The sequence below is a fragment of the Melanostigma gelatinosum genome, assembly GCF_949748355.1.
Source record: "Melanostigma gelatinosum genome assembly, chromosome: 2".
NCBI classification, from domain to species: Eukaryota; Metazoa; Chordata; class Actinopteri; order Perciformes; family Zoarcidae; genus Melanostigma; species Melanostigma gelatinosum.
Window position 1 is genome coordinate 15,137,658 of NC_136635.1, and position 25,395 is coordinate 15,163,052.

The following is a 25,395-nucleotide window of genomic DNA, read 5'->3' on the forward strand; positions in this document are numbered from 1 at the left end:
TTTCAGAAAATCTGTCGTGTTCACGGATGTCTCCAGCTGTTTGAGCAGCTGTGCTGAATGAGGACGGATTGGGACAGTCTAATTAACAGTCTTAACTGTTTTTGAATGCTTGTTTCATCTCTGGAGACAAAGCAGATTTTTAAGATGTTTTGGGGTTGATGCTATGACTTGCTCTGATGCAAGAGTTATATCTTGGCTTTTTTGTGTGTCGTAGGAGGAATACCAATTTACTTTCCACTACTTCTACTTTCAAGCCTATTTTGTGACTCACCTCAAGTGAAAATGGAAACATTGATTGTGACACTTGTACAGAAGTTGGTTCCTCAAACTAAGTTACAGCATACATGACTCAGTATTACCACAGATCACTCTTAATTTTAGAGTACATCTGTTTTATTTCCTGGCGAAACAAATGTGCAAGAAACGCATGTGATGTATAGTACATGCAGACGTGTGCTGACAATGTGATGAGTTTGAGGCACATGATGTATTCACAAGCTCAAGTAGGAGCTCAGCGGTGCTGGCATGCTCTACAGTACATTTCATGATCTGAAGTCCATGGCACTGTGTTGAACTCTTCAACTGGAACAGCTTCTTTTGTTTTAATGTTTCAGGGATCAAAGAGTATTGAGGCTGATGGAGATGAAGATGAGGAGGCAGAGGAGGATGGTCTGATCCAGCCAGCTCAAGTGTTTGCACCAAAAAGTCTCATTCTCGTGTCCAGGCTGGATTATCCCGAAATATTCCGGGTAATAAAACACCTTATGATTAAATCTTGATTAAAAAATATTTGTCTGTCTTGTTCAGTAGGAATACTTAGAATTTTTGTCCAACCAAGACTTTCATCTTGCAGCTCTGCGATGACGCTGATCTGCTTTGTACTGTCTGCAAAATAGGCCCATATAGTTTGCTTCAGCGCAATTCAGTGACGTAAATGAGTTTCAAGCACCTCTGATATTTTCATCACAGACTGAGTTGATCACAGGTTTTTGCAGACACACGGCCGGCCTTGTTAGGAGCTGTAAGAATAAACTGCTATCAAACATTATCTACATGTCACCGACGACGTTTAGCCGTGAGCTGTAATACTGATGACTTTATAGAGTAGTTATCCTCTGTATGTGCCCATGTGTAATGTCTTTGTTGTATTCCAGGGGTGCTTGGGTCTGATCTACACAGTGCACATCGATAGCCTGAGTTTCCCTTTGGAGGGTCTGGTGGCCAACCTCTTTACATTCCAGGTTCCTGTTGCTGGTGGATCCCAGGTAAGTCTTCCCGTCCAAAGTAGGCTGCCACAGTCTGTAAGACATCTCCCTGCTGCTGGCCCGTTCCTCACAGATCCAGACCAGTAAGGGCCCAGAAAAGTGATTGTTTGTGCAGGTACTTAAATGATTTATTTTTGCTGTGCAGCCAATCAAGAGTGTCATGTTCAGTTGGTGCCAGAGATTGTTGTCCAGCCACAGGCAGTGATTTTCTGATACGTTCGTCATTTTTTCCATCACGTTACGTCGAGGAAAATACCTCAGTCTAGAGTAGGACAGCAGACAGCAGAGCTCTTAAGTTACGTTCATAACAGTTGAGAGGAATATATATTTTAAATACATTACATAGGTTTAAAAAATACAAAAAAACAAGTTCACTGCCGTTGGGTGGCCAAGTGTCAGAAGGTGAGGCTTCAATATGTCTCAATCATTGGAAAGTGATTGTACGTTTACGACTGCCAGTGGGGAGAAATCCTAATCGCTCAGATAAATATCAGACTTTGTTTTTAACGATGGCTAATGTGCTGTAAGAGGGAAGAGTTTGGCCTGTTCCCCAGCAAGGCTGCACTTAAAATCCCAAATCCTCGAGTCTGACTTCGGGCAGAACGGCACGTAGTTAAACATCGAGGTATTTCAAAAACTGTATGGTTGGAGACCATGAGATACCTTTTAATTTGCATTTGACTGATGAACTTCTCTTTTATGTTCTTCATCTGAAAGGTTTCTACCAACCGCTTTTCACTTCCCATTACCTATAATGTGAATAATAAGCCATTTGAAAGACTCTTATATTCAAAGCACATTTTTGCATCACTAATCCAAGACTCTTTTTAAGGGATTCTGTGATATTGCTGCAGCTGTGCGCTGTACCAGTTATATTTTGGAAAACATGTAATTGAGGTTTTCTTTGCTCAATGACAAGCAAACTCATTCAAATGGCTAATTCAGTCCTGCAGCTGCGGCGTCTTCTTTATTTGATTCAACCACAGTGCCCTCAGCTGTAACTCTCAATGGATGACTGTCAGTTGCAGTACCGCTCCGTCCTGTAGACCTGATTTTTCGGTTTTCTGACCTTTTTACTGCTTTTGTTTTTCTTTACAGAAGCTCTTCAGCCTGGGAGCAGGAGACCGTCAGCTCATCCAGACGCCTCTCAACGACACGTTGCCCGTCACGTCCAAAAGTGTTGGTCTGCTCTTCCAGCAGCTGGGTGGGTCCAGGCACTTTGAACTACTACCTAGTAATCATGAGACAGGAAGGCATGACTTGTTGATGACTGTGTAACGGTTTCTCTGCCCCGTCATTCATTTGTTTTGAACATGAGCCCTGCCAGAGACTTTATTGAATGAACAATCATTTCTTTCTGCAGTCTGTCACGTCTGCACAATATCCCATTTATGTGTGAAGACATTTTGTGTTGTTTGTTATTATAATCGGACAGTTCCGACACTCGAAGAACATTTGTCTTAATCATATGAGCGGCGTCGTCTTAGTTGATTAAATTAAGCAGCTTTAATGTGTGTGACATATTTCACATTCATTCAGTCTTGATCCTTTCAGATATTTAGAGGCTCCGTTCTACTTTGCTGATCACATGGTGGTTAACTGCAGCACTGTGGGACTTCTACAATCAGGAGATTTTAGCAATGAGCCATTAAGAACTCAGATAAATTCTCCACCAAATGTGTCTGAAGCAAGCTTACGCGGTTTTCGCTTTGTCCCATCAGTGTTTCTGTAATTTTGTCCGGGCTGGAACAAGCACATGATGGAGATTTGTTTCAGTTTGCTAGTTTCACATTGCAATGATTGCTCAATATTTTAGGACCGTCAATGATTTGCACGAGCAATACGTGCTTTTTGTCAAAGATAGAACATGCCCGATTGACTCATGTTGTTTGAAGGGTGCATCCATCACTTTCAGCCTTTGAAAATTATGCTTTGGCATAAATCATGAACTGAGCTATTGTATATGATGTTTTTCATGTTATTTAAGAATAATTTGTTTTAGTTTGCTTTCTGCAACTCTAGGCATACATCTGTTAGAGCTGAGAGTGAAATTAAATGATTCACCTGAAATTTGATTTGTAATGGAAAGTTGGCCCTTCTTTATTCTCATTTGATTAGAAGAATGTGATTCAAAACAGAGTGGATTTTATAGCCTGAGTGTATTAACACCATGCTCTGTTTGTTTGGACAAAGGGATGAACATGCACACGGGGGGTACTTGCACGATGCACGCCATGTGATCAGAGTTATGTGGAAGTCATGCATTTGTAGCTAATCTGGATACAAAAAACAAAGCAATCTTGACTCAAAACCTGGCCATGGTCTGTCAGTCCTCATAAGCCTGTTTCCATTAATCAGTTCAGTACATTATGCAGCGCTGTTGGTCCTCGAAGCGGCTACGAGGCCATAATTCATGTGTGTTGCTCATTGTTTGATATGTGACGTTGTTTAAATACTGCAGTGGAAAATCACCAACTTAAAAAACACGAATTATTCTTTTTACACGTGTTTACAGATCAAACAAACAAGATACAACCTTTTAATAGATAGTCGACAGATGTCTTTCTTTTACACCTTTGGACCGAGCCAGACTAGCTGTTTCCCCCTGTTCCTATGTTGAGCTATGCTGACCGTCTCCTGGCTCTTCTCACTTTAATATAGTATACAATATTTGTTTTGGACTTTGTAGCAAGACAAATGTATGTATGAAGCTTGAGAGTCAAGCCGTCATGACTTACTGAGTGAAAGTGACTGACAGACGTTCGCAGTTAATCATCTCTCCCACCTTTTAAAAAAAAAATAAATAAAAAAATAAAAAGTCAGCTGATCAGCTACGTGACAACAAGTGTATCATTCCCACTCATTAGGTCATCATGTCCATATAAGGATTGGCGAGTAGCTGTGCAGGTCGGCACATCATTCTGTGTGCACTGATCACCCGAGTCACCAGAGAGGAATGTGTGTTAAACATGTCGCACTGCACAGGAAGTGCAGCCCCCCGGGACGAGATAAAGCCGGCCATCAGCAGCCCTGTTGTTGTTTGTTGCCTTTGTCTCTCCTGTTGTCCTGGGATGTTGCTGTCACTTTTTATTTCGGGCTCGGAAGTGCGTTGCTGTTTCCATAAGATAAGTAAACACCTGAAGCTGAGGTGTGATTATGAAACCGGAGCCTCAATAGTGAAATGAGCGAGGCACACTCTTACCGAGCATTTTACATCATTTGAACTTACAAAAGTCTATAAATAATGAAACGACTCATTGGGTTTGACAAGTCTGTTCACCTTAAAATCTCATATTATGTTGAAGCTTGTGTTCTACTTCCTGTTTATCGCTGAAGTGCTTCACTCAGACAGGCAAACATCCAGACCCAGCGCCCCCAGTGGCACTGATATGTCTGCCAGTGTTCCCTTTATCACTCCAGTGTTTGATGAATTGGTCCGTTAGTTGCTTGATGGGAAACAATAACAGGAACTGTAAACTTAGAATTCTTCCTGGTTGTGACGTCGGTATTTGAAATATTATTTATACTGTATGAGAGTGTAATTTCCTTTGTTTTCGGAGAGGAGTTTTCCTTTAGGTTTTATATTCAGTGGTTAACAGAAACTGACCCATTTAGTCTTAAACGTATCGTTTTTGCCATCATGAGCGAGCAGGTTTCTTTAATAAAGCAGATTATGTAAAGATTCTGCAGAGCAGTGACTCGTTGTGATTGGTGAAGAAATACACAAACGGTTTAATGCAAATTAAGAAATCTGAACAGTGTCGTAGGAGCAAAAGTAATCTAGTAGGAATTTATTCATGTGTTTGCCTTGAGGCTTGGTGAACACAAAGGAAGTACAGTGCTCACCTACCAAAGTCAAAGACACACGACAGACGCATCGTTTTCATACAGCAGACAGTTTATGAAATGAGTCAACGGGGCTGCAGTAAGTAGCCTGTGCAGAGGAAAGTGAAAGCTCTATTCTGAAATAAAGGGAGCGTTGTAGGCTCAGGCTTTTTCTCTGCTCAGCAGTTTCAAACATTGCACTTACATTTGACAATTAAAATCTGATTTGAATCAACTCCATCCAATGTGGGGTCATGCAGCACCTTCTCCGGCACTGATTTATTTTCAAAATGAGATTGGTACACAAACGATACCACCCCATGTGTAAGTAGCACTACAACCGTCGATATGGTATTAAGATTGATGTGGTTACTCTGCCAATATCACAAGAAACATTCCACAGAATATTGTTCGAGTAATCAGTCTCGAAGCTGTTATATACATAGTCTGCGTTTGAAGTTGGAAATCCACCACAAATAGCCACGGGTGTTTGATGAATGATCGGCAACAATGTGGCAGTCTCATACCAACCAATGCCTCCTTCATTTTGTTCCCTCTTGCTTTTTTTGTTTCAGGAATCCAAAATGTTCTCAGCTTGTTTTGTGCGGTTCTGACAGAACACAAGGTTTTGTTTCACTCCACCAGTTACCAGAGGCTGGAAGAGGCGTGTCGCGCACTGGAAGCTCTCATGTTTCCCCTCAAATACAGGTAAAGCATGCGTTCGACCCCAGCGGCAGGACAGATTCTCATGTGACTTTCCACGAACATCTCGACTGTTGTCATGACTTGGCTTGTGATTTAACAGATGATTAACTTTGTTCATTATTGTGTTGACTTCTAGAAACAACTATATCTGGATAAGATTACTCTTTAAGATCACAAAATTTGACCATGTATATCTAGTAAATTCAACAGAACTTTCCCTCTCACTTTTCACAATTCACTCCTACTGGAAGTGGCTTTTACTCATGCAGTGATGAACTTCCCTCCCTCTTTAGAAAGAAATTCATGCAACACTATTTATCTTGTGAAACACATTTTTTAATCTCAGAGGGAGGTTTTTAGCAGAAGTCATGTTTCTCCCCTGTGCTTCATTTTTACAAATTCAAACCACAAACGTTGCTGCTTTAATTCCGTGTCCATTGATTCATCAAGTGAGACGTAACAAACGCAACGAAACGTTATGAATAAACAGCGGCAGACGAAACGTATCACACATGCAGTAAGACAATAAGCCGTTTTTAGAGCAGACATTTTGTCCTGACACTGTTGTAAAGGGACAGCCAGAGAGAGATAGAAAGTTCAGGACGGTGTGTGTCAGAGACGGTTACCAGTCACATATGTTCACATAAAATGTATTTATACTTCATTCTTTTGCTGATTTAGATTCTGGTTCATTCTTGTCCATGTTGTGCATTTTGGTTGTACTGCCGTCTTCATCTTTCAATGTGGGTCGCGACTTGATTGTCACTTTCATAATAACGTACACTCAAACACAGGGAAGTATTACATTACAGTCATTTAGCAGACGCTGTTATCCAACGCGACTTACAATTCAGATTCTATCACAATTCTACACCGTTGGCACATCTACAGGAGCAATTCTGGGGTTTAGTGTCTTGCGCAAGGACACATCGACATGCCTGAGCCGGGGATCGGAGTATATTTTAAGCTCTCAGTTCTTCCCCATCTGTCTTCCTCGTATCATTGTAGATACTGTGTATTCACTGTTATGTCCTTTCCTGTGTTCAGTTACCCATACATCCCCATTCTGCCTTCACGGCTGCTGGAGGTGTTGAGCTCGCCCACTCCCTTCATCATTGGAGTTCACTCCATGTTTCAGACTGAAATCCAGGATCTGGTGAGTGAAGATGTGTCACACAGGCATCCAGCAATTTATCGTACTTATTCGCAGAACTTGAAGATCCTAAATTGTGAATCGTGAACAAATATTGGAGTTTGTTTTTATATCCTAAACGTCAGGATGAATTGTGATAGTTTTGGACTTTCAACTGACCGGGGGAGTTTTAAACAAAACAAAAAACAAACTACCTTTGGTTTCGGGAAGTTTTTACACAAGAAGATTGGGAAATCTGCCCTTCTGCAAGATGTTTATTTAACTGGTTTCGGCTAATTCTCGTCAGGCGTACGTGTCGTTGCTCACAGCACTCCCTCCAGCTGCAATCAAACCACCTGACCTGTCTGTGTTTTATGTGTGTACAACCAGTTGGACGTTATTATTGCTGACCTGGATGGAGGCACAATAAAGATTCCTGAGTGCATTCACTTGTCCCAGCTCCCTGAACCTCTGTTACACCAAACACAGACTTCCCTGTCCCTGGTAAGCACAAACATACGCATACAGGTGCAGCCCTATTATTTAAATGAGCAGAATATGATGACATTTGAGAAAGCAAAAAGACATTCATTCATGAAAGCATTCAACTGTCAACACCAAGTACACATATCAAAGTTTGTCCTTGTTTGGCATCTGTATACATATCTGTCTTTAACACAGACAAACACTTAAATACACACAAAGTAGTTCTTTGATTGTTGTACTCAGACCTGCTCAGTGACTGCTAATATAATTAATTTTCTTATTTCCCTTTTTTATTTAAATCGTGTGACTTTTTCTGTTATCCGGTTACTCATTGTGCACCGTCGTTTATGTTTATTGTTGAAATGAAGGCAAGTAAATAATCTGGAGAAACGTTTATTCTGTGTAGGTTTTGCACCCTGATCTGGAGATAGCAGACAATGCATTCCCTCCGCCACGCACTGCTCCCTCCAACCTCAAGTTGTTGGTAAGTCAGCATCACTGTCACATGTCCTCCTTTCATTTGCGATTCTCCGGGTAAAAAGAAAAAGAAACGTCTCTTATCGCCAAAAGGTTACCGTTTGAGCGAGGGGCACTCACTGACGGTAACCCATTACCCTCAAGATAAAATGGCATGTCTGTTGCGTAATGAATTTATCAGGCTGCATTAGTGGCATAGTTGTGTGATGAGTCGTGTTTCTGTGTTCCAGGATAAGGAGGTGAGGGCCGTCTTTCTCAGGTTGTTTGCACAACTCTTCCAGGGCTACAGGTCCTGCCTGCAGCTCATCCGCATCCATTCTGAACCCGTGATTCACTTTCACAAGGTGAAGATGACAACATAATGGAATTCCCAGTGCTGAAATTAACATTTTGCACAAAAAACGACTAGTTTTCCAATATGTAACCTTAGATTAAACTCATTTAGCAAATGCTCTGCAGCAGCAAACACATTGTTCTTTTTTCCGTCCGAGTCCAGCAGTGCGGGTGGAATTACGTGTAAAGACTTGACAGATTAACCTGTCAGCGGTGTATAAAGTGTGTGTGAGTGCGCATGTTGTTTTGTGCTGCTGAGGCTCCATGACTCTTCCGCGATGCTATCCTTTTGTTTATGCAAGCTTCGGACACAGTCCCGTAACCTTGGGCAAAGCCCGGCAATGAGCCATATGAAACGCATTAGGTTTGCATTTTTGTTTTGTGCCGGGGTTTTTTGTTTGTTCGTGTCTGTGATGTCTCCGTGGTAACCCCTCAGCACATCATCCTCAAAGTACCCCACATGGATCGCATTATAAACAAACGCTCAGCTTATTCGCCTGGAACCGCTCAGTGGGGGAAGGCTTGAGTGAACTGTGTTTTATCTCTTCTTCCCGCAAGCACAAATAATTATGCGTAAATGAAATTGATTTGCATGTAGTGATTTATAACTAGATTTATTTCCCTTTTTGTGCATGCTGAAGAACTTACCCATGATTCTAACAACAGTCTTTTGAACATTTTGTAATCGTATTCTAAAAAAAGGCCGTGATTACTATGCTTGCTTTTCAGTCTGCAGCAAATCCATATGAACAAGATTGCATTGCTCCCATCTGTGTGGGATTGTAACTGATCTAATTCTGACATTATCCAGACTGCCTTCCTGGGCCAGCGAGGCCTCATTGAGAATGATTTTCTGACCAAGGTTTTGGATGGCATGGCCTTCGCTGGCTTTGTCTCGGAGAGAGGTCCGCCTTACCGAGCCTGCGATCTCTTTGATGAGGTACTGTACCATGATGCTCCACTTAAAGCTCAACTTTTCCCTTTGCTTTTTTTAGCTGTAAGTGGAGAAGTTCATACACAACGTTTTTACACTAAAGCGACTATGAAAGAGTTTTTAATGTGGACTGGTGACATATCGACGATACTCTTATCAGTTATGATGGGGACCTAGTTTTGATGCAGGAGCACTGTGATACTTTTTAATTTGTTTTTCTTGATGATCCACCCCTCTAATAGTGAATATTACTGTTTTTTAGCTGGTGGCCTTCGACACGGACAGCTTTAAGGAAGAAGAGGTCAGCACTGCCAAGCTGCAGAAGCACATCAGGACATTCTCTGAGCAGCTGTACAGAAATGTAAGACTTCATGCAAATAACTACAGCTATATCTCCTTTGTTGCATTTGTGTTTTGTGTTGTGATGTTTTGCTGTATATTCACTGTACATACAGCTGTATCCTATTATCCTGTATCCTATTAATACAAGTGGTTCACTGGCATGTGTACTATAGGAGAACCCAAACCCCCACATGGCATTCCAGAAAGTGCCTCGGCCTTCGGAGGGATCCCACCTGCGGGTGCACCAGGTACCCTTCCCCCTGCTGGATGACGAACAGGTGGAGAAGATGCTGCAGGAGGGTGTGGCAAAACACAGCAGCGCACCTCCTTCCACACGATCTGAGAAGAAGTGTGTCGTACCTGCCGGACCACCCGTCGGTATGGTCTACTTTCAACTGCCGTATTGCTTTACATACCTGCAATCGTTGCGTTTAATCTCTTTCACGGTCACAGCTTTCACATGACGGGAATCTGTAAAATATGTCTTTGACTTGTGAAAAAGCTCTGATGTTTGCAGCAGCTGTAGTTTTAACCAGCTGTGATTCTGTCTTTCTGTATTCTAGTGTCCATTATGGGTAAGAGTGGCTCCGTGTTTAACAGCGCTCGCCGGCTGGAGGTGGTGCGGAGCTGCATTTCCTTCATCTTTGACAACAAGACTCTGGAGACTGAAAAGGTGATGCACAATGTCCTTCATCAGGGCAGCTCATCAACCCTTAAACAAGCTCGTTAACTGAAGGCATCTTTGCGTTACACCGAATCAGCAGACCGTTAAGGAGCTGTAGGTCTCTCCTCACCTTCATCATCCTCATATCTTCCAGCTGCCACACAGACATAGATAGGGCCTGTAATCAAACACATTCCATGATGCAATCGTTATTGTTTTAACACGGAGGTTAATCCGTTCCTGTCCTCTAAATGCATCTACGCTACACAAAGATGTCCTTCGTTATGGCCCCATGTTTGTGATTCTACCCAATATGCATCCAATGTGTTTGAAATGGGTTTTTTGCCAGCTACTTTATGGATCCCACTGGCTTCATATAGGAGTTATACAATCCAGGCCTGCATTTCTGTGCAAATGTAAGAATGCAGAGCATGTATCCTCTGAACCCCCCACGAGCCTGTAAATCCTTCGCTGCCAAATGGTCATTAACCATACAGCAGGTCATAGTAGCTGTGAGTACTGTGTTGGTACAAAGTGTGAATGGGTTAAAAAAAAAAAAAAAAAAAAGAATATATATATATATCTTCTTTAATCAGTATTTCATAAAACAAGGGCCTGCTTCCTCAAAAAGCCACTTTATTTAGAGGTATTTTTTCCTTTTATGAAACCCTCTTTGTCCACCTTTCTCTCAATAGGCGCTGCCGGCTGCTCTGCGCGCACTGAAAGGCAAGGCGGCACGCCAGTGTCTGACTGAGGAACTGAGTCTCCATGTTCAGCAGAACCGTGCCATACTGGACCACCAGCAGTTTGATTACATCATTCGTATGATGAACTGTGCCCTCCAGGTAAGTCATGCCAACACACGCCATAGAATATGACCTGAACTGATTTTGTCCAATATGCTTATTGTGTTATTCTTAACGATAGAACATCAAATATATATTTTTCAAAACATACAATGAATATTGTTGAAAGATTAATTTAACATAATTTGTAGACTTTTTGTTTTTAACCCAATTTTCTACCAAATTGATATCTAAAACTGATGCCAAAGGTACAGTGGGGTACATGCATGTCTGGTTTCATGTTTTAGTGCTGGCTGTACCACACATTTACAGCAGATGCCATATGTTATGAGTTGTAGTTGGTTCTAGTTTAACATAAGCAATGTGTAAGCGTGACCGTAGTACACGTGCACATGTATAAAACAGGCATGTCCGTCCTCTTCTGCTTCTTTCATCATTTCATCGCCACTTCAAGATGGAAGCCAGGCATTTTGTTCCTGACTGTCATTTCTTGGTCTCAGCTCGGTGTGTGTGTGTGTGTGTGTGTGTGTGTGTGTGTGTGTGTGTGTGTGTGTGTGTGTGTGTGTGTGTGTGTGTGTGTGTGTGTGTGTGTGTGTGTGTGTGTGTGTGTGTGTGTGTGTGTGTGTGTAAAAGATCCTTCGGTGCTTAACAAAAGCCAAAGTGACCTATTTTGTAAAAAATGTTGCTTGCTCTTTGTAAAATGACAGCATGATGCCTCATTGGGATTTCTGGCGTCCATGTTGATGTGACACATTGATTTTCGATGGCATCATCATTATGAGGCTAATCACATTTAGTGTTTAACTGTTAACCTCAGGCTTTGTTGTCTGGTTGCAATCAGTGTTCGCAGGGGAGCACAGCAACAGGAAGCGGCATGTAAAAGACAAATGTACGATAGGTCAAAGGTGAGGACATTAGGATGAGGTGCTACTGTACCTTGTTAGTATTTGTTCATTCTTTCTTTGTTTTTTTGTAATACATAAAAAAAATGTTGATAGCTTCTCTGGAATGAGTTGATGTGTTCAGAAACAGTTTACAATGACGCATTTAAACATCCGTTGTAATCCTTATCTGTGCCATTTCTCTGTCATGAATCACGCACAGTAACAACCCTCATTAGGGTCTTTCAGTTAATTGCACATCTATTTGTGTGTATGTGTGTGTGCACTGGTCAGTGCTGCAGCTTCTAGAAGTAAACGTTGCGCAAACCATGTGGGGGAATGAGTCCTGCTGTGGATGTATCCTGGCATCCCAACCATTTCCTGTCAGATAGGATTCTGAGCCCTCTGCGCTCTGCTGTCTCATGGCCGAGGGCCTCACGATGCTCAAAAACACACCCTGACTGGCAGTTAACTGTGGGAGGGGTTAGGGCGGGGGGTCCATGGGAAGCGGCCGCAACGGCATGGAGCCCGTGATTTCTGCATGAGCTTGACCGTCTGATGTGCGAGAGCGCACGTTACACACAGATGTTGTTGGAGAGTACGAGGCACTTTGTCTGACTGACGTGTCTGAATCGAGGAACTGCGAGCTGATGAACTGGAGCGCCGACCAGCTTAGTCTGTTACTGTCCGTTCCCCCCTGAAGGCTGTCGACTGCGCTTTAACCACTTTGTACATCTCCTTTAACAGTGAATAGATGACTTACATTTTTACATTATTTAGACCATAAATGTGTCCCTTGCTGTGAGAACATGGCCTCTGTCTGCCTCCCTGGCCTTCATGGACTGCTCTACGTAACATGGTCACTGGGAATCTGAACTGGGTATCATTCCCATGTTCTGATGACTGTTTCTCTAGGACGTCCACCAGGATGACCAGGTAAACACATGCGTCAGTCACATTTCATGCTTTTGCTGTTGAATAAAATAGCTGTTTGTTGCTCGTCTGGACAACACAGAGGTCAGCTATGTGGCTTAATCATCTCCCTATTAGTGATTCAAGCAGCAGTTCTCTGAGTTGAGACATTTTTGTTTGTCGATAGCACAATCTCATCAAAGAATGCGGTACGTGTCGGTTTATTTCATTGCTTTCCTGGAAAGTGCGAACGTCTCTGAAACGGAGGAAGCTGCTTTTTGTTCACATCCGCCAGCGTTTCTGTCACATGCTCGTGCTTCTTGTTTTTCCTCGCTGTATACGTGTCTTGAGACAGAATAGCTATGTTAGTCATCAAAGTTCCTGCAGCTTCAAGAATGAGGGAAAAAATGTTGAGACTTACAGTAAACGCCAGGAGGAAAGAAGACGGCAGGGTGTCCTCGCAAACAGGAGTGTGGGGACACACAATGCCCTCCTCTCCCTCCATTCTCCAAATCCCAAATAAAGCATTTAACATATTTTCCCCACCCTGAACCTCGTGGCTCTATTCAGTTCTATGACAATGATTGAGTCCAAAATAGTATAATACAATACCTTTTATCAGGTTCCTCATGCAATGCTGATAGACTAGTAACAGCTCGGCTTGACTTGTCAGGTTTCACTTTCCATTCAGTCTTATCTCCGACCTGCTGTAGATTTCACTGCTTATCTGTTTGCTTAGCTACAGTAGTGGACCTCCAATTCTTTTGAGCTGTCACTTCTCTCTGTGGTGGAGGGTTTAAGGTGTAAGTGTAGCTTAAGTCAACCTGGTAGTACCGGTAAGTACTTCATATGAGACGTGTTGATGCAGCCTCTGGACAAAGCTTGTCTTCATCTGAAGCATGACCGCGGCCTTTTCAGCGCTAAAAACAATGTCTGTTGTCACAAGTTTCTGTTTCAAAGAACCGGCGACATGCGTCGCTGAACTTCACTCTTTTTTTTGTTGTTGTAGGTAATAATACTGGTTGGTTAAATATTCACACTTTTCTGCCTGTGCGTTTCCACTTGTTGTTCTATTTTGACTGGGCTCCATGAACTCCTGTGACCTGCAGCGTTGTTAAGGATGCTGGTAAACAATGCTTTGGTGCCGCTCCAAGCTGGAACATTTCACCGCAGCCCGAATAACTGCGAAGAGAAACACAAGCGACAAGAATAATAAAACAGAAACTATGTTGCTTAGTCGACGGGGGGGCCAGGCTTTCATGTGTCGCTGTGGAACTTGTGTTTTGCATTTACTCCCCTCTTTACATTCTTGTGTGTGTGTGTGTGTGTGTGTGTGTGTGTGTGTGTGTGTGTGTGTGTGTGTGTGTGTGTGTGTGTGTGTGTGTGTGTGTGTGTGTGTGTGTGTGTGTGTGTGTGTGTGTGTGTGTGTGTGTGTGTGTGGAGTGGAGGAATGGCGTTAACAAGAGGCCCCCCATCAAAGGCCGCTATCACAAAGTGCAGCATTCTTCTCCATATCTCTCCTGCCAAAATGACTACTTGGATAAGACTGATAGTATGTTGCATAGTTTTAGAAGGTTTCGAATGAAATTAAGACATAAAAAGAGAGAAGTGTGTGTTAGTTAAACATTTTATTGGATATGTGAGGTCCCACTGAGGGTTATGAGGTGCGCCACCAGGTCAGAATCAGTGCTGTTTGCACATGGTCTTAAATCAAGTTTCCTCTGGCTGTTGTCATTTACAGAGTTCAACAAATAAATCCTAACAAAGCTCACCAGAGATAAGTACCAATTTCCTGTGAATTATGTACTTTTAAATCCAACTCGCGTCCTTTTCTCTTATTTTCCTGTTCTCAACGTTCTCTGCGATCTCTACAAGAAAAGTTTAGTTTGGGCCCTTAAGTCCATCGCGCTAAGCCTCTTCATTTACTATTCATCTTCATACTGTTCTCTTAAAAGCACTACTAAGCCACCTTTGACCTGTAAGAATCCCTTATACGTAGACACTTTGGCACGGTTTGTAAATGTCAAAGAGGGAACATCTTCAACTATTCCCTGATTTTAAAAGAAACAAAACAGAATTAAAGTAGCTTTCTGGCTCGTCACGCCTTCTTGATAAATGGACACAGCATGTTATGGCAAAAAAGAAAACGACCTCAATGAGACTTGTAAATCAATCTAGTTCAAGAATGTAAAACATAAAATTACCAATAAATTGAATGCTGGAAGGCTCTGACAATTGTGTAAAAGCAGGGATTATATAACGCTATTGAAAGCATATGTCCAAATATTGGAGAAGAGCACAGTTGGAGTTTTAGGCAGACTTTGTAATTATTTTTTGTTAGCATTGCCCTGATATTTAAACAGGGCAGGAGTGTCTTTATGTAACAGCAAGTTAGGTTTGCTGAAGATGGCGCGTCTGCCCCCCCCCCCCCCCCCCACCTTAGAAATACATAAACCATTTCGACATAGATACAGTGTTGCAGTAACAAAGTGGTTATTTTTTAGGTTACCAAAATGATTTCCCCTCGGGCCTCGGGAGTGTGTGACCTCTCTGTTGGAAACCTGTGCTTCTTGTTTTGGGGCTACAGTGAAAAAAGGAGTTTGCAGAGCGTCTCCTGCTGTGCGCTGCTCTCACTTCTCCTCTTGTCGTTTGACCCACAGGACTGCTCCAGCTCGGAGGAGTACACCGTGGCTGCTGTGCTGCTGCCCCTGTCAACAGCCTTCTACAGGGTAAGGAAATGAATGAAAAACTAGGATGTATGCGAGTTCAATTCACTGCTTCTGTTTCTCATATTGTCGTCGTTATGCATACAGACCGCTGCCCGGTCGTGCAGTGTGGAAGTGCATACACCTTATAAATATGTCTCATTTGCACACATGCACACAGTTTCAGCTGCTGAAATTACGTTCACCACTCCAAAAAATGTAAGGTGAATGGAATTTTTGAAAAAAGTAACATCACGCTTTAAAGGCAGATTCAGTAGAATTAATTTGCTGCAGTTTGTAAACACAAGATTCACAACAACATAGTTTATCTTTTTCCCAATTCTTTCAAAAAATATAATTTAAGGGATCCTAAATTGTACTTGTGTGTTATGTGTTTGCATTAAAAAAAATCATCAATCAATATGGGTGTCGCCCAAGAAGAGGTCCAGTACCAGTCGGGCTCTGATGAACACTGCACTGTAGAGGAGGTTGAGGGCAAGGGAATAGAGGAAGGACAGCATTGTCACCCTTTTACCTTTTGCATGGACATGCACAGAACCAAACAATGTAGAGGACGGGCCATGGCCTTTGGTTTCAAAACAATCAACACAGGGAAGCTGCATTGTTCACCGCTGCTATGTCCCCACGGCTTGCCCGTTGCTATGGGGGCCGACACAACTGTCCGCGTTGGCTTCGCGGTGGGTACCAGTGCCGTACCCCGATGGGCCGAACTGGGACCTGACCTGCTCTCTACCACCACTTACTCATCCAGTTCACATGCCACAGGCTGATGCAACTCTCCTAGATAAGCCCTGTGTTGTTTTTCTTGTTTCTCTTTAGGGCCTTCGGTGTTTAAGAGTCATTATGTGTTTCTCAGCATAGTGCATGCTTGTTTAATCAAGACTTTACCACTGCAAAGCAATTTCTGTTTTAGAAGACTATCCATTCATTGTTGGTCGTGATTCTGACGCAATGGAGTGATTTCCAGCCATTTCAGTAAGAAGATTATAAATGATTTTCTTGTCTGTTGTTGACTCATAATTACAGGGAAGAATAATTTGAGAATGCAGCCGATTTTCCCTTGTTGTTTACAGATGATTGGAACTGGTGACAAACTCGATCTCTGCCGCACCCAGAGGGTGAAAAGTAAAGTGAGGTCAGGAGGGAATCTGCCAAAATATTCTGTAATCTCTGGTTTAGTCGACACAAAGATCATGCAGTGAAAATGTCAGAAAAACAAAGCTTGGTGATGGCGCATCCCAGCAGCTGTCATCATGGGTGTGAAGACATAAATGATCCTTATTTGGGTATTACAAAACGCAGCCTTGCAAGTTTGGTAACACGAACGGGATGCCTTGATTTTGCAAATAACAATATGTACTATGACACGTCAGCGTACATAACTACCTCATCGTTCAGAGGCCCCTCACCAGACAACCTCCTCCATCCCAACATGAAACCGATACGACGACCTCTGAACCGCTGCTTGTACATTACAGTAGCTATGTGTTGTACCAACAGTGGGGAATACATCATACAGCAACTTATTAACCGGCCCAGACCGCGAAAGTCATTGAAAAAAAGGTGAGAGTAATTGAACATGGCATTGTAACTTTCAGAACAACTTTTCTTCTTTTTTTACCCCGAAAGAGATCGATAATGTTGCCTGTTGACAACCAGGAAAGGCTGTTTTTCCTCTCACTGTTATAAACTTTGTTGTGTTTGTGTCTTAGATATGAAAACATCCTAATACTGCCCAAGAACCCAACTTTAGAGGTGTTTTTTTGGTCCTGCAGTGCCATTGTTCTATTGTTTGAAGGAATGTCTGCTTCTTTTTTCTCCAAATCAGCACGTTTGTGCTGTAAATCAAAACTGTGTTTCCTGCACGACTACTAGTCATTCATTTCAAACATCATACCTGTGTGATCCTGACGACGTTGTATATCTTTGAGATCTACCCGTAAAGCGCATGAAGCCCTTTGAGATGACATCATGTGATTCCAGGCCAGGCACGTGCACAGACATTTTGGGGGGCAGGTGCTCAAGCAAAAAAAAGGGCACCCATCGCCAAAATTATACATGAAATTAAAATAATGATAAATAAATAAATAACACAGTCGGATATTTTCAACGTATATATTTATTTTTGTTAACGCAACCAATACTAACTCAAATTATCAAATTGAATAAATAAATGAATAATAGGCAAAAACAAGGCCAGACAAAAACAAAGACAAAACAAAGACGGGCTGATGGCATTTGATGCAAGAGCAGTGACTTCAAATGCTGGGGTGGTGATTTCCATGCAGAGAATGAATGCGAAGTTAATCGCATTTTTGTACATTTTTGCATCCCCTAGGGCCAGGTCAGGTGGATGTCTTTCGCAGATCTCATTGAGGAGCATCATTATAGCTTCCAGATTTCTCTGCTTGCTGCTTTTCCCTGTCCTTCTGTTTTGTAGTCTCTCTTTTCTTGGCATTATGCTGCAATTTTTTTTAAATGACATAAATCAATGTTGTGCATAATAATCAAGACATTACATATCTCTCTAAAGCTGACAACACAGTACACACCCATGTTTTTACTGTTTTCTGACAGTTGAAGCATAAGCAGCATTACACTAATAATAGCCTATAGCCTACCACAATACCTCACCAGACTGTCATGTAGCTCAACTTAAGACCTACCTTTCTTTTTAATAATTAAAATAATTAATGTCTGCCTGCCTCTCTCCCCTCTCTCTTCATTAAACATGACAAACGTCAGTAAACAACTGGGCAAGGCTTTTAAATTATGGATTTCGTGAGGGTTTTTTTTGTTTGTTTTTTAGCAAACGTCGGACCAGTTGCGACGTAATGTTTTCAGCGGCGCTAATTGTTGTTGTTAATTTATCACCAAACAACGTCGGGGTATTGCACTGTCATTACCTGTCTGTCTGATGCTCCGGGTCAGAGAAGAAGTTGGCTTCAGCCGTTTAGCCTGACGCTCAGCACTGCACGCGCAGTAGGCAGTAAGTGAAGGAGGAGGAGGGAGGGGCGCGTGGGACGCTTGTGGGCGCCGCGGTGCATGTCGGGGCGAAATTCTCACAAGAACTCAAATAAATGCCCCGTCAGATATCGAAACACATTTGGGGGGAATTGATGACAGAAAAAGTAATTTTTATTTTATTATATTTATAAAAAATTGGGCACCAGCAGAAAGGGCACTTTTCTCATCCAGGGCAAAAGGGCAGGTGCTTGAGCACCACTAGGGGTCTATCTGTGCACGTGCCTGTTCCAGGCCCCCTAGTGAGCTAAAACATCGACAGTCTTCTTCTTACTGAGCAAAAGGCTGAACTATGAGCAACATTTTCTCTCTTTTTCTGAAACGCTTCTTCGATATTGTCAGACTCTTTTTTGATAAGCCTGTCGTCCTTTTTCTGGTTGCTTTGCAGAGTAGGCAGTTTTTTCCAAAGATGGAATAGCATCTTTTCGTGCAGGATATTCTGCTGTTGAATCAGGGTTTCACCAAAGGGACGTGCATGCACATCTGCATTTGAACAACAGCCGATAAGAAAGTCTCCCGTCACTAGGTTTTCTAAAACCTAACAGAGTAGAGGAGGTTTAGAAGTCTAGTTTTCTCTCAGACCACTTGAAATTCTCGTTCATTTTTTTTTTTTACGCTATTGCATGCCAAATACCCGGGCACCACATATTAAAGGCTGTTGATTCAAGAGTCAGGAATTGGTCAAGTCCCTGTTTGGTATTCTTGGCCAGACTTTGGGAAGCTCACACTGTGGTCATACTCACAGTGGTGCTGGCCCCGCGGTCCTAAAGTCTCCAGGTCGGGGGACGTGGGAAGCTCCCCTCGCACTGCGACCGTCTGCTCCCACAATCTGCTGAATGGAGACAGACGGTGTTTAGTTTTATTTGTGGCCATGTGTTGACACTGAACAGTTTATGAAAAATTGACCAACATGTTATGTTTTATTTGTTTTACTTTCCCATTTCTTTGGTTTTCCCTCTGCTTGACCCGTCTTGGATGTTTTGCCCAATCTGAAGCACTTATGGAACAGTATTTAATAGATGCTTGTTAATGTTTCAGATAGACAGAAGGGGGAACTGATCTGAAAAATCTCTTTTGGCCTAGATCATGCACGGATGGTGTCATTTGGTCTGTGTAGGTAAAGTGGATCTAAATGGTACACAACCTTTGTACAGTGGCCCTTTGTTAGAGTTGAGTTTTACATTTTGTTCTAATCTGTGTGGACGGTTCCTCCGGCATTCATTGTCTAGCGAGGAGTGGGTTTATCAGGAGATGAACTGGTGTCATTGACGTCTGGGTCTGTTGTTATTCTGCCCTTTGCGGTCCAACATGTCTTGTTCCATTCTAATGTGTCACCAGAGTAAATGCCTCTTTCCGGGCACAACACAGATTGGATACAGCAGCATGTGAAAAACCCAAACACCGTTCTGGATAACTTCCATGCCAAGAACGCTTGACTGTTGGCATTCTTTCAGCCACAGTTTATTCATGGGGGGTACCAATGTCCTCGCGAGGAAAATGACGTTCTGCGTGACCCTTTTTATATCTCAGAAATGTCCGGCTCTTGACTTACCGTGTCTCTGTTTACTTTGTTTTGGAACATTTATGTTACTCGTACATACTCGCAATGATGGACTTGTTTATTGGTCTGACTTTCAACAAGTTTTTTCTCTGTTTGTTTTACATGATGCCAGGCTGTAAATACATCGTTTGAAGAGAGTTTTTCATGGTTTCAGGATGCGAGTAGTTTTCCTCACAGTACACTGACTCATGTAGAATTGCAAAAACGAGGAGATGGATTGTGTACAGGTCAGGCATGCGTTACCACGGAGGACTTGTTCAGAAATAACGACAGTTTTGGATCTAAAATTCAGGACTGCTGTGCATTTTTCGAAGTCACTCGTACATAATGTTGCAGCCCCCCCAAGGATGGTGACATGTCAGACTCAACAGTCAACAATCTGTGACATGCACCGTCTCTCAGTCTCTGTGAGGCACCGTGTGATGCTGTATGGCTGTCCAGCAGATGTTTGGAGACCGCAGTCAATCACACTGTCAACCTCGGTATCATGTCCCAGAGTTCAAAACAAGATCCCAAATCCTCATTCCTTTGACCTGTACACAGCATTTTCTCCTTTCTGTCTCCCCTTGTGCTTTTCCTGCTTGTTTTTCACCCATTCTCCCTCAGCCCTGCATTCCTTCTCTGAACCAGTCACACGGCCAGATGGGTCAGATAGAGCTGCACTCCCTCCTTCCCCTTCATCTTCACTTCTCACCTTCCTTTGCTCCTCCCTTTCCTGTCTCTTCTTCCCTGTCCTCCTCCTTGTCCATCTGTCTTGTGGACGTCTCTTTAAGCTCTGTGTATCATCATATTGGGAAGAGATGACCTCGGTCAAAATGACCTGCACATATCTGACAAGTTAAAAAAGAACAGCCAGGCTGAGTATAGACAGCATAGACAAATTACGCACAGAACCCCCCCGCCCCCCACACACACACACACACATCTGCTGCAAGACACGTAACACACCCCCACTACAGAAATGCATTACCATACTACTCAAAGGACTTCAACAACTTCTTATTGTAATTGTCACCGTTTATTTACAGCCTTGTTTCATTCAGGTCCATTCTTAAAATCGGAGCTCTGCAGTCAGCCAAGGCCCCGTGTGTTCCACAGTCCGGTCCCAGACTTGGTCACATTGTAGCCTCTCCTCAAAACATTTCTAGCCACAGCAGATTTGTTATCCAGCGTCTCTCTGGCCTAATTCCCGTACTCAATTGGTGAAGGTATGCTTGGTTCCTCTGATGATAGCAAAAGTGTAATCATCTCTATTTCTGGAGAGAAAACAGTTCATCCAAACAAACTCCCATCCTTATGCTGCGCTCTGGCACACCACTATGGTCTCTGAACTATGGGTTTGAAAGTGCCATAGTCTTGTCATAGTTCTCAAACAATGGTTTTGATATCGACCTCAAATCGATCAGGTTTAGGTTGTCAAAATTTAAATGTAATAGGCTTTTGTTTTTAGCCTGATGAATCAGACTTGCCATGTTTTGAGGGATTTATCAGATTAATTCTGGGTGGGTACATTTTAATAAAAGGACCAGCTTTTGTGTTTCCTTTTTCTTGTTGCCCTCTGTCAGTAGTCAGCTGGATATCCTAGTCTCTTTCTTTACACCTTAAAAACGTTGCTGACCTCAGCAGTGTAACATTTCCCAAAAGAAGTGGCTTCATTTTTGTAATCTGCCTGCTTCAGTATTAATACTTTTTTAATACGTTTCCCTACTTTTTTCCTCCATTACTTACGTTTTTATGATCAATTCTGTTGAAAATGTGAAAAGCTAAATATGTCTGAATCATAATGAAGAAAGGTTGACTCCCACACTCTCCCTGCAGGTTATCTGCTGTGTGGGCATGAGCTCTCTTTTGTACCGCCTGTCCTCCCAGCTCTCCTCTTGGCCTCCGGCCCATCACACTGGGAATAGAGCTGTTTTGATTCTGTCTGTTGTAAGTACAGTGACCCCCTCTAGTTCTCATCCTTCAAAGGCAAACTGTGGAGTGATAGTGGAAACCACTGTTTTGTGTCAGGCTCTGGGGAGAGAAATCAGAAGATCATCAAATAGCTGGACAGTTGGTGAATGTTGGTTTGTGGCACCTTGTGCTGAACACCAAGGTGCTCCCGCCTCCCTTAACAGCAGCTCACTGATCCTAAAAATGCTTAGGATGGGTTAAAAACAGAGATCAAATGTCATGCTTGACTGTAGTTTACAGTATTGGCCAGCATTACTGGCACTGAGCACTGTATGTTCTCTCTAGCTGCAGGTGCTTTACTCTTCAGCCCGCACTAATGAAAAACAACAGCACTGCTTCCAAATAGATCCAGACACAGAAGGAAAGCGGGGTGGTCCGTTGCTCCATTAGGGTTGTTATCTGTTAAAAAGTTACGACTCAGAAGGAATGATTGATTTCACTTTAAAGCCCACGGCTGACTTTCTTTGTTTTTTTCCACAACATTTTGGCAAACTGCTTTTCAAGAGGCACTCACTGCAGCCCAAATTCCTTCTTGATGCAAATACCCAATGAGAAATAAACTTGCACTAAGTCTGACTGCCCACAAGTAGAGCGAGGGCTGCAACGCATACGATCCCGTGGGTAACCCAGGACTGAACACAAATATTGCAGGCAGAGGATGTATTGACTTTAGACAGGAGCAGCTATCAGTAGAAATACATTGAATATAAGAGATACGATTATGATCGGACGGTGAAAGGATTAACCCCTGAACATACACTTTTGGTACACTTTAATTTAAAACAAAGTTCTGTGGTTCTGTAAAGTTCGTCTGTGTTGCATGCGTTTGTTCTGACTGGGATTGACGAGGTTGCGCATTTTAATCCAGGTTGGCACACCCGAACAAGCGTGCGGAGGTTTGATGTCCTGCAACGCAGACCTCTACTCAAAGGCATAATGAACTATGTTTTGTCTCGCAGAAATTGGCTGCTGGGGTGAGCCAGTTTGCCTACACCTGCATTCAGGACCATCCCATCTGGACCAACCAGCAGTTCTGGGAGGCCACCTTCTACAGTGAGGTCCAGAGTCAGATCCGAGCTCTTTATCTTAACACCCCAGAGGGAAAAGACTGCATCACTGCCAGTCTAAAGGTACGACGGGAAATGTGACCAATATGAGTAGATATTGTGTGAGAATTCATGTGAAGTCTGTTTAAACCCACTATTTTAACCCTCATTAGCGATGAAAAGATTTAACAACAGAAAATGTCCTATTTCCAGCTTTTTAATTGCTTCTGTACTTTGTCATAATGAACTAAATCTCTTTGGGTTTTGGATTGTTAGTTGAACAAAACATGAAATTTAAAGACATAAACATGGTCTTAAATAGATGGATGTTGGTTAATATTCCTCGTAATTGTGAAATATGGAATAATCTTCCAAAATATTCAAGTTAAAAAAATTAAAGGGGAAAATCATCCTCTGGTTGAGCTGTTTGCAACTCTGCAGGTCGACACTCATCAGCCTTTATTGCGTTTTGAGGGGTCAAACCTTAAATAAGTGTCAAACTCAAACCGTCTGCTCTAACCCTCTCCAGGATGCGGGCCCCCCCGAGCCTGCAGCGGGCAGCGATGAGGAGCACACAGCAATGGCCTTGGCAGCAATGCAGCTGCGTTCATGGCCCGGCCTGAGCAAGGACAAGCAGCATGAGTTGGTGAAGAACGAGGAGAGCACCGTGTTCAGCCAGGCCATCCACTACGCCAGCCTCATGGTTTACCTGCTCGTCCCTTTGGACACCAGCAAGAAGATCAAGCTGCTCCGTAACGCCCCCGTCGCAGACTGGGAGAGCGGCAGCAACAGCATCGTCACAAACAGGTCAGCACGACGGTTCGCTATCTGAGTAGAGAAAGAATGGAATCGGCTGTTGTTTGATTTTCTTTCACGTGTCGCTACTGTCCACTGAGATCAAACACAGACTGGACTAGAACATATTTTTGGCTTGTTGAGTATTTGTAAGGTAGAACGATCAGTCTTATCTGGAGGAAACCACCGAGGTAGGGTTTCATGATTTGGGAGTATGTGTTCCTCTTTTCATAAGGTGATGATTGGTATGTGGGCGGATGTGGCGTAAGCCACAGTCTACATGATAGCTTCCTATTTCGCCAAATGGAACACAGTACCTCTCCTGTTTCCGGCCCACATCCATCCCGTGGGCTTACATCGCTCCCGCACAAAACAGAGTGAGGCTCGTTTACTTCTGTTGGGAAGTTTAAAGCCTCGGGGCGTCTTCAATGGGGCCCACACTGTACTCGCCATACAAAATAGCAGTGGGAAGGGATTTCCGGTGTTCTGCAGTAAGTGTGGAGTGAAATAAATCTGGTGAAGATTCCCCATTTCATTTTGTGTTATGTACAGCATTTGAGCTTCATTAAACATTTGTTATGAACACAATGTTGCAATTTTATTTTGTGTTTTTCTATTTCTAATAAGAAGAATGCAACGCTGCAGCCAAGGATTGTTTGTGTGGAAAGTTTCTCTCCTTTTTGCCCCAGACTTGTTTGTTTCTCACAGAGGACATTTGGATCTCATAAATAACTATGAATCCAAAGGGAGGATTGCATCACCTTGTCGTGTGAAACATTCTGCTCGGTTCATTTAAAATGTGTCGTCATGTGTGTTTTTTTTTTTTTTTTCTTTTTTACAGCATTGCCGGTAGCGTTGCAGAAAGCTTTGACACGGAAAGCGGGTTTGAGGACTCTGAGAACAGCGATGTGGCCAACTCAGTGGTCCGGTTCATTGCCCGCTTCATCGACAAGGTGTGCACAGAGAGCGGAGTAACCCAGGAACACATCAAGAGCCTGCACAGCATGATCCCAGGTACAGCGCCCACAGTCTTCACTCGCATCCTGCCGCTCTCCTAATTCCTGCAGCTTTACGCGGAGTAACTCTTGTACGTGCGTATTCTCAGCTTAGACCAACGGCAAACAGAGGCCTCTGAGCTGATTAACTCCTGACACGTTAAATGGTCTTACAATTTGTAAATACACACTCTGGTTGTAAGAGCGTGTGGACATACATGTGTTTCTCTGTAACCAGCTCTGTGTGTGCAAGCACTTGTACATGTGGTAGCTGACCCCAACTTGTGACCCACAGGCATCGTCGCTATGCAGATGGAGGCTCTGGAGGCAGTTCACAGAGAGAGCAGGAGGTTACCTCCCATTCAGAAGGCGAGTGTTGCTCTATTCTTGGCTGCTGGGACTTCAGTTGTATGTACAGTGTATACTGGAGATAATTCAATATCATTTTTTCCTTCCCAATACTGATTCCAATACCCTGAACTTGCGCATTGGCCAGTACCAAGTACTGATCTAATACCAGTGTGTCAAAAAAC

General features: G+C 42.9%; 1 protein-coding gene across 2 annotated transcripts in view; it reads left to right on the top strand.

The window, feature by feature from the left end:
• Window positions 1-25,395, top strand: part of sbf2 (SET binding factor 2) — a 76,875-nt gene that overhangs the window by 34,097 nt on the left and 17,383 nt on the right. For both annotated transcript variants that reach the window (XM_079288145.1, XM_079288146.1), the window contains exons 4-21: window positions 615-749; window positions 1,155-1,265; window positions 2,364-2,469; window positions 5,666-5,798; window positions 6,843-6,951; window positions 7,318-7,431; window positions 7,820-7,897; window positions 8,121-8,234; window positions 9,035-9,163; window positions 9,420-9,518; window positions 9,673-9,877; window positions 10,063-10,172; window positions 10,859-11,008; window positions 15,423-15,491; window positions 22,986-23,156; window positions 23,602-23,879; window positions 24,709-24,881; window positions 25,158-25,231. In XM_079288145.1, the coding sequence (XP_079144271.1) occupies window positions 615-749; window positions 1,155-1,265; window positions 2,364-2,469; window positions 5,666-5,798; window positions 6,843-6,951; window positions 7,318-7,431; window positions 7,820-7,897; window positions 8,121-8,234; window positions 9,035-9,163; window positions 9,420-9,518; window positions 9,673-9,877; window positions 10,063-10,172; window positions 10,859-11,008; window positions 15,423-15,491; window positions 22,986-23,156; window positions 23,602-23,879; window positions 24,709-24,881; window positions 25,158-25,231 (2,358 nt within the window). The remainder of the gene's footprint in view (window positions 1-614; window positions 750-1,154; window positions 1,266-2,363; window positions 2,470-5,665; window positions 5,799-6,842; window positions 6,952-7,317; window positions 7,432-7,819; window positions 7,898-8,120; window positions 8,235-9,034; window positions 9,164-9,419; window positions 9,519-9,672; window positions 9,878-10,062; window positions 10,173-10,858; window positions 11,009-15,422; window positions 15,492-22,985; window positions 23,157-23,601; window positions 23,880-24,708; window positions 24,882-25,157; window positions 25,232-25,395) is intronic.